This window comes from Cololabis saira, chromosome 23 (assembly GCF_033807715.1).
Source record: "Cololabis saira isolate AMF1-May2022 chromosome 23, fColSai1.1, whole genome shotgun sequence".
Lineage (NCBI taxonomy): Eukaryota > Metazoa > Chordata > Actinopteri > Beloniformes > Belonidae > Cololabis > Cololabis saira.
Genome location: NC_084609.1, coordinates 26,376,117 through 26,385,843, shown reverse-complemented (window position 1 = coordinate 26,385,843; position 9,727 = coordinate 26,376,117). Strand labels below are relative to the sequence as shown.

Below are 9,727 nucleotides of genomic sequence, written 5' to 3'. Positions count from 1 at the left end.
AGGAATAAAAGTCCAGTTTGACTCTAGCATGCACAGGCTGCCTTAATGTTTTGAGTTATTTTACTGCATTTTCATCAGACTGACCTACATTCAGTAACACGTTGCAAAGTTATATAAAAAAGTAAAACTCTGAAGTTGTTTTATGCACGATAAATGTCTTCAGGTGTGGTGATTCATTGTTTTGTTCACAATAACCACGGTGAGATCATCTCCAGCTCGCTGCCATTCCCTTTGCAGTTACTGGTTCGGAAATGTCGGATCACCTTATTCTGCAGTCATGGTAAAGGTCTGCATGGGTCCAGGTCGTCTTTGCAGACCTTTAGATCCCACAACCCCGGCTTGGGCAGCTGTGGCTGAAACAACGTATTTTACGTACGTAGGATCAGGGATGGATGGATTATGACCGGCAGCCGGGGCGTCAGTTACGGTACGCCCGTCGTAAGGTCTGCAATCTGTTCAGAGTGACTCCTGAATTATACCGAGGAGGGGAAAAAAGTACAGAAAAGTGTTGTAAACGCTACAAAACCTGTAAACAAAAACAGGAAGAGCGAATGCACATGAAGCAGGAAACACTTAGCAGACAGTCCTAACGGTAAGCCACAATGTTCACTAGTCCCTTCATGAGTGCTTAATATTTAACCTGTTAGTAAATACAGAAGTTCTTCAAGGTTCCTGTGATATTCAGTTATTTAGCCTAATATAGTAATTATTGCTTCTCTACGCTATGAAGCCTTTTGTGCCTCACTAAATAATGAATTTTTACCAAAAAGTAAAAATAACAAGACTTTATCAGGTGAACAGTCGTGCGAGCAGGAGCGAGGCGGAGCCACTCGCTCTGTGCGGACGTCGCAGGCCCTGCACAAATTCTGACGCTGAGTTGAGCCGTGATGAGCGCCTCGCCGCCTCGCCGCCCTCCTCTTGTCACTCACACCGGGACACGTAAGACTCGGGTAACGACGTACACAGACTGAGTCCCTCGCGTTGCAGCCCGGAGGCCCCGGACGAAACACCCCCGACGATGGAAGCGGCGCTCGTCACACCGCCGTGTGCTTTGAGTTCTCGTTCTGGTTCTTGGGCGATGAGGAGGCGTTGCCGCTGAACTGGCTGAAGCTGGCGGCCCGGCACCTCACCCGGGGGCCCTCTCCGGCCGCGGTGCCCGAGGGGAGAGTACTGTAGCGGCCCGGGACGGGGAGGCCCCGGCCCGGGTCGGCCGCTCGCCCGCCGGGCTGCAGGGACGCGTCCTTCACGAACAGGCTCTGGATGAGCTGGAACTTTTCCTTCTCCTCCTGTAGGAACAGGTTGACCAGGAGCTTCTTCTCTCGTTTCTGCTGCTCCAAGATGGTTTTGGGAACGTCCGGGATCACCCAGGCCACCATCAGGCCCAGGAACATCACCAGGTTCTGGAGAAAGGAGAAATAGAGAGAAGGAAATATACGTGGACATGGATGCACATGGAAAAAGACAGGCAGACGGGGTTCTGTTGGGGAGCCACATAACTGGAGCAGGTTTTTATTGGGTTCATTAGAGAAAAAAGGTATTTTTAGAATTTATAAACACAGAGCTTAAATCAAACATTAGACACATTAGAGGGCTGCATTGGGATTGGTTCCCGCCGGACCCAATGCAAATCTGGCAGGAGCGGGCGGTTTGAATTTTGCTGCGGGGTGGCTGAAAAAAACACTCCGGGATCAGGATGTAGTCTAGCGACAAGATGGAAATCAATGACGTGGAAAATAAACCTCAAACAAGGTCTTTACAAAACAAAGACAAAGCAAGGCCAGTCAGATATTTGGAGAAACATCGTTTAGTGTCTGTGGAGCATCTTGGAAGAGAGACGAGGGATTGGAACCTCAGCCCGTCAGCAACATTCTCTTCCTCCACAGCAATATAATGGCTAAGTGATTCATTTGTTAAATTAATTTGTTTCATTCATTAACTTTGTTTATTTCACGTTATTTATTAGTGTTATTTGAACCACTCAAGCCTATTACACATGAATCTCTTCACACACACGTAATTGATGTGTGCGCGAAAGGCGAAATAGCTTGTGCGATGATGACAATGATGGATTTGCATCTAACTTTGGGTCAGGTGCCTATGAACTGTCAATTGTCCGTCAAGCTCCACAATTATCATGTTAACATTAAATCAGATAGATTTGTCTAGGACAATATTTCTCTTAGAGCTGGTCCAGTGTTCCACGACCGGGACGAAAACCGCATTGTTCCTCCTGAATCCGAGGTTCAACTATACCCTCCGCAGGGTGCTCGAGGGTTCATGGGAATTTGCCCAACCAGTCTACAGTACATGTGTTTTGTGGATCTGGAGAAGGAATTTGACCGTGTCCCTCGTGCCATTCTGTGGGGGCTCAGTGAGTATGGAGTCCGGGGCCCTCTATTAAGGGCTGTCCGGTCTCTGTATGATCGAAGCAGGAGTCTGGTTCGCATTGCCGGCAGTAAGTCAGACTTGTTCCCGGTGCATGTTGGACTTCGGCAGGGCTGCCCTTTGTCACCGGTCCTCTTCATAATTTTTATGGACAGGATTTCTAGGCGCAGCCAGGGGCCGGAGGGGATCCGGTTTGGGAACCTCAGGATTTCATCTCTGCTTTTCGCAGATGATGTTGTCCTGTTGGCTTCATCAGACCGGGACCTCCAGCATGTGCTGGGGCAGTTTGCGGCTGAGTGGGACGCGGCAGGGATGAGAATCAGCACCTCCAAAACCGAGGCCATGGTTCTCCATCGGAAAAGGGCGGCGTGCCTTCTCCGGGTGGGTGGAAAAGTCCTGCCTCAGGTGGAGGAGTTCAAGTATCTCGGGATCTTGTTCACAAGTGAGGGAACGATGGAGCATGAGATTGACAGACGGATCGGTGCAGTGTCCGCAGTTATGCGGTCGATGTACCGGACCGTCGTGGTGAAGAAGGAGCTGTTGGTGCCATTTTCTGTTCAGTAATTATGATCATATGTAGTTATTATTTTTGGATATATTTAGTATTTCTTTATTATAGAATATCTATGATTGCATTATAATTGCATTATTATTTCCTTTTAGTTTAATCTGCATTCAGTTTAATGCTTGGAATTTGTTAAAATGAATAGCCAATAGGAACCAAGGCTGAGCAATGAAAAGCTGCTGTGTGTTTGTCTAATTGAGAGATCTTTATTAAAAGACGGGGCGAACACACTGTTTTCTACCGTCGTTAAAACTTTAACACGTGTAGACTCGTTTATTCCGTCTGACTGAGTGGTTATTTGCATGGATCTCAAGGAAGAAAGGTTAAAGAATCAAAATACGACATTTAGCCACTACATTAAGTAGAAAACAGTCGCCGAGGGCGAGAAAAAAGACCGAGAAGCCGCTGCGGGAGAAAGGAAAAAAAGTCCGCTGCGCAACGGAGGAAAAAAGGCTTGGCGCACATGGTCGGACCTCCAGACGACTTCAAACGATGATGGATGAGTACAAAAATCTCATATTATGAATGAACAATTAAGCAATGCTTCGGAATTGCAAGTAATGAAGAAAATGGATGATTGTTCGCTGTAATTGCCGACGCCAAGTAACGTGGCTGAGTCTTGAAAAAAAAAAAAAAGAAAAAAAAAGTTTCAAGCGTGCTGCGCAGCCACGAGAAAAAGCCATACAAGACGGTTTATGAAACGTGCTATTTTTAGCAAGTCATATCAGCTCAGAAGAAGCTCAAGTTTGCCTTTGGAAATAAAGCCTTGAATCTTACTTTGGAAAACTACATGTTTTAAGATTAAAGGACAGCTAAGTAGGATTTCTGAAGCGTGCTAGAGTTTGCTGAGACTTGTCTAATATAAATAGCCATTCAAAATGTCTAAGGATGGAAACAAGATGGATGGCAATGTCGCGCTAGACACTAAAAGAAGGATCAAGTTAACTTCAAAGGCGTTGGAAGAGAAGCTTGATAAGCAAATGACTGTAAGAAAACGTGTTTTAGCACGCCTTGTCTCCAAAGCAGAGGAAATTGAAAGGCTTATGACAAATGATTCCAATGCATTTGTAGTCGAAAAGGATTATCTTCGAGAATACTCAAAATTATTGAATGAGTTTATTGAAGTGAACGAAACAGTAAGTGAACTGTTGTCAGAAGAGGAAAGAAAAGCTGACCAGCAGTACTGGAGTGAGCCTAATCTCACCAAGTATGAGAACTTTTTGACCACGTTGGAGCAGTGGATAATAGATGCAAAGCAGCAATTCAAAGACACTCATGAACAGGCTGCAACTGAATCTGAGGCTTCAGAGGATGGTGTAACAACACAGCAGAGTGAGCCTGCTGCCAAAGAGCCTGCTGCTGAAGAAGTGCATCCAGATGACAGTATGTCCATGGTGCAACAGAAGCATGCTTCAATCCCAGCGCGAAGTGTATGCAGTAGACGCTCAAGGGTATCCAATGTGTCATCGCATGCTTCAAGGGTATCCAATGTGTCATCTCATGCTTCATCTTTGCGTAAGAAAGAGGAAGCTCACCGAGCAGCTTTACTGGCGCGTGCAGCCGCACTTGACAAAAAAGAAGCACTGCAGTTGCAAGAGGCTCAAATGGAAGCACAGCTAGCTGCACAGCTGAAGTTTCAGAAAATTCAGATGAAGACTCAAATGGAGAAACTAGATTTCGAGACTGCTCTCGCAGAGTCCACAGCAAAGCTACAGGTTCTGGAAGAATATGAGAACATGGAAGATGGGATGAATTCATACCTGAACAAAAACACGCATGTAGCTACAACCATCCCGCGTCACGGTCCAGATGTCAGACCAAAATCGACTAGCTATCCACGAGCTATCCCAGATAACAGTGCATCTCATGTTCCAGCTAGGCAAACGCCTCATGTGCAAGTGAAAAAAGAAAATGACTATGTTGCAGGCACACGTCCTGGTGCTAGGCAAGTTGAACTCGATGAAGTGATATTGAAACAGAAGGATATCACTGAAATGTTAGTCACACAACAAAGACTAGCCAACTTACCTCAACGAAAAGTCCCTGAATTCGGTGGTGATCCTCTTGAGTTCCTGCCATTCCTGAGGGCTTTTGAGCACATCATTCACAGTCGGACAGACAACGATGCAGATCGTTTGTACTATTTAGAGCAATTCACCACAGGCGAGCCAAGAGAATTGGTGAGAAGTTGCCAATACATGAGTGCACAACAAGGTTACACGGAGGCAAGAAAGCTCTTGACTTATCACTATGGCAATGAACAGAGAATAGCTGTGGCTTACGTTGATAAGGCTGTCAAATGGCCTCCAATCAAAGCAGAAGATTCTAAGTCCCTTCACAGCTTCTCCATCTTTCTTACTGGGTGCAACAATGTTATAAATGACTTGGAGTACCTAGAGGAAATGAACAGCCCGAGCAACCTTCGAACCATTGTCAACAAGTTGCCCTTCAGGCTTCGTGAAAGATGGAGAGTCATAGCTTTCGACATCCAAGAGAAAGAAAGAAGAAGAGCAGGCTTCGCTGATCTTGTACGGTACATCAACAGACAAGCTAAGATAGCTTCTGACCCACTTTTCGGTGATGTCAAAGACCCTGCTGATGCCAAAGAAAGGAGTAAGTTCAGCGCTAAACCTGCAATGGGTCGACTGAAAAGAACCACCGGCCTGGCAACAAGCGTAACGCCAGCAAATGATTCCTCTGAATCAAGAAAGTTTATGCAGACTAGCAACGCATTTCAAGAGCCATGTCTGTACTGCAACAAGGGACATGCTCTGAGCGCATGCAACAAAATCAGAGCTCTGCCAAATAAAGAAAGAATCGACTTCCTTAAAGGGAAAGGTCTTTGTTTCGGGTGTCTGACTCAAGGGCACATGGGAAAAGATTGCAAAAAGAAAGCAACATGTGAGATTTGCAGCAAGAAACACCCTACTCTGCTCCACATGAAAAGAGAGGAAGATGACTTTGGCAACCATGCAACTGCCAAGTCTGAGAAGTCAAGCGGAGGCTCCACCAGTGAACGCTCAACTCCACGAGAGCAAGTGGCATCGAAGAGTGAACTCTCAGCAGTCACCGGGGCCGGAGGCAGCGACTGTATCCTGTCCATTGTGCCAGTGCGCATCAAATCCAAGAAGAGCAATAACACCATAGAAACGTATGCGTTCATGGACTCAGGAAGTTCAGCAACGTTTTGCTCCGAACGATTGATGAGACGACTTGGTGTTAATGGAAAGAGGACTCAAGTGCTACTACGCACCATGGGCCAGGAGAAGCCTGTGTCCTGCTTCGTCCTCTCTGACCTAGAGGTGTGCGGTCTGACAGAGAGCAAGTACATCAGCCTGCCAGATGTTTACACCCACACTGACATACCTGTAACAAAGGAGAATGTTCCGGTCGAGAAAGACCTGGAAAGATGGCCGTATCTGCGGAAAGAAGTGCGGCTACCACAGATTGATGCAGATGTGGAGATGCTCATCGGTATGAATGCTTACTCTGCAATGGAGCCGTGGAAGATAATCCACAGTCAAAATGACGGGCCTTATGCCATAAAGACAACCCTTGGCTGGGTAGTAAATGGCCCTCTGAAGAAAGACAATGACCACAAGCCAAGTCACTTCAGTCCTGGTGCTTCAGTCAACAGAGTGTCAGTCAGCAGTGTGGACAGCATGCTGTTGTGGCAGTACAATCACGACTTTCCAGAGCAAGCTTGCGAAGAGAAGTCAGAAATGTCACGAGAAGACATCCAATTCATGCAGCGTGTGGCTGAAACAACCAAGAAAATTGATGGACACTACTGCGTTGGATTGCCTCTGAGAAACAAAGATGTTGTGATGCCGAACAACAAGTGTGTTGCTGAACAACGAGCATCAAGCCTGAAAAGGAAACTCGCTAAGAACTCCAGCTTCCATGACGACTACACAGCCTTCATGTCAGACCTGCTCAGCAAAGGCTATGCAGTGGAAGTCCCTGCTAACGAGAGCAACCATAACGATGGCCGAGTATGGTATATTCCCCATCATGGTGTGATCCATCCGCAGAAGATGAAGTTGCGGGTTGTTTTTGATTGCGCCTCTTCGTTCCAAGGGAAGTCGCTGAACGAGGAATTGTTACAGGGGCCAGATCTCACAAATAGTCTGGTTGGAGTCCTGACAAGATTTCGCCATGACTACATCGCACTCATCTCAGACATTGAGGCAATGTACCACCAGGTGAGAGTTCCTGATGAAGATTCCGATTTTTTACGATTCCTCTGGTGGCCAGAGGGAGATCTGAACCAGCCTCTGCGTGAGTACAAGATGGTCGTGCACCTGTTTGGGGCCAAGTCCAGCCCGAGCTGTGCCAACTATGTGTTGCGGCGGACTGCAGAGGATGGGAAAGATAGGTCTTCACCTGAGGCAGTAACCACGGTTCTTGAGCACTTCTATGTAGACGACTGTCTTGTCTCAGCGTCTGACGAGAAGAGGGCTACTTCCTTGACGAAAGACCTTATTGCACTCTGTGCGAGTGGAGGATTTCATTTGGCTAAATGGTCTAGCAATAGCCGTGAAGTACTGTCATCGCTTCCCGAACATGAGCGTGCGAAGGAGATCAAGAATCTAGATCTGGACATGGATGAGTTACCCATGGAGAGGGCACTCGGAGTGGACTGGTGCATAGAATCGGATTCCTTCAAGTTCCGCATCCTTGTGAAGAACATGCCTGTCACCAGAAGGGGTATCCTATCAGTCGTAAGCTCAATTTACGACCCCCTTGGCTTCCTGTCGCCGTTCATTCTTCTCGCCAAGACCATTGTGCAAAATCTCTGTCAAATAAAACTTGCGTGGGACGATGAGATTCCTGAAGACATTGCAAACAGATGGTTTGCCTGGCTGTCTGACTTGAGCAGGTTTGCCAGCTTTTCTGTAAAGAGGTGCATCAAACCTGATGGATTTGGTCCAGTAGCGTCAGCACAGCTGCACCATTTCTCTGACGCCAGCGAGAAGGGCTACGGTGTTGTCAGCTACATACGCATCGAGAACAGCCACGGTCAAGTCCATTGCTCGTTTCTTCATGGAAAATCGAGAGTGACACCGCTCAAGCCAGTCACTGTGCCACGTCTCGAGTTGACAGCGGCTACCTTAGCGGTGAAAATGGACAAGCTCATGAAGCGAGAACTTCGGATGGACCTCAAAGAGTCTGTGCTATGGACAGATAGCACCACTGTCCTCCGATACATAGACAATGACGGCGCTCGCTTTAAAACTTTTGTAGCAAATAGAGTGTCGACTATCAGAGAGAACACAAGGCCAGCACAGTGGAGATATGTCAGCACGTCTTTAAATCCAGCTGACCACGCATCACGAGGAATGAAGGCAGAGCACTTCATGAAGTGTCAGAGTTGGATTGAAGGGCCTGACTTCCTTGCCAAGGATGGGTCTCACTGGCCGGTTCTCTCAGAGTTCTCAAGAGAGATAAGTGATGAGGATGCTGAGGTGAAGCGCAAGATCACCGTGAACATCATCAATGCTGTCAACTCAAGCACAGATCCTCTATTGAAGCTGATGCATCATTACTCCAACTGGCACAGTCTGAGGAAGGCCATCGCCTGGATGTTGAGGCTGAAGGAGCTGCTTAGAAATCTATGCGAAAGAAGGAAGATCTTTGAGTCTCAAACACAGTCTCTACACAGTCAAAATGTGAAACCCAAGATCGTTGAAGACCACATGCAGAAGTGGAAATCTGGCATGAAAGGAACCGATCTTACAGTCAAGGATATCAGGAGAGCAGAAACTGCTATCATTCAGTTCGGCCAAAGGCAAACCTTCCATGAGGAGCTTTGTGTGCTGCAGAAGGGTGACAAGATCAGGAGAAGCAGTTTCATTGTGAGATTGGATCCTTTCCTCCAAGATAATGTCCTTCGGGTTGGTGGAAGACTGCACCAGGCAGCCTTGCCAGAACACACAAAGCATCCTGCTATTCTAGCCAAGAACCACCATGTCACAACTCTCATCATAAGGAATGCACATGAGGAGACCGGACATGGAGGGAGGAACCACACCCTCGCTCGACTGAGAGAAAGAGTCTGGATATGCAAAGGGAATGCAGCGGTGAGAAGTGTGCTTTCAAAGTGTGTGAAATGCCGAAGGCGTCAAGCTGCTGTTGGTGAACAGAAGATGGCAAATCTACCACCAGATCGTCTTCAGCCAGACCACCCACCGTTCACCAATGTCGGCGTTGACTATTTCGGGCCTTTTGAAGCCAAGCGTGGACGAGCGCGAGTCAAACGCTATGGAGTCTTGTTTACTTGCCTTACAGTCAGAGCCGTCCACATTGAAGTTGCGCACTCACTGGACACAGACTCTTGTGTAAACGCATTGAGACGTTTCATTGCAAGACGAGGACAAGTGAAAGTTATGAGATCCGACAATGGTACGAACCTGGTAGCTGCAGAACACGAGCTCCGCAAGGCATTGAAGGAATGGAATCAGTCCCAGATCTCTGAAGCTCTGCTGCAAAGAGGAGTTACTTGGATCTTCAACCCGCCTGCTGGGTCGCACCATGGCGGGATCTGGGAGCGCCAAATAAGAACAGTGCGCAAAGTACTCTCCAGTGTTCTGAAGCTCCAGTCCCTCGACGACGAATGTCTACACACTGTGATGTGTGAAGTGGAAGCAGTGATCAACAGCAGACCGCTTACCAAGTCATCGGATGATGTTGACGACCTCGAGCCACTGACGCCAAATCATCTTCTTCTGCTCAAGGGGAAGCCAGCGCTCCCTCCGGGCACGTTTCAGAAAGAAG

At 47.5% G+C, this 9,727-nt stretch overlaps 1 protein-coding gene across 2 annotated transcripts in view; it reads right to left on the bottom strand.

Moving 5' to 3' along the window:
- Window positions 1-379: 379 nt before the first annotated feature.
- Window positions 380-9,727, bottom strand: part of ano2b (anoctamin 2b) — a 90,031-nt gene continuing 80,683 nt past the window's right edge. For both annotated transcript variants that reach the window (XM_061714535.1, XM_061714534.1), the window contains one exon: window positions 380-1,400. In XM_061714535.1, the coding sequence (XP_061570519.1) occupies window positions 1,035-1,400 (366 nt within the window). In that variant the 3' untranslated portion in view covers window positions 380-1,034. The remainder of the gene's footprint in view (window positions 1,401-9,727) is intronic.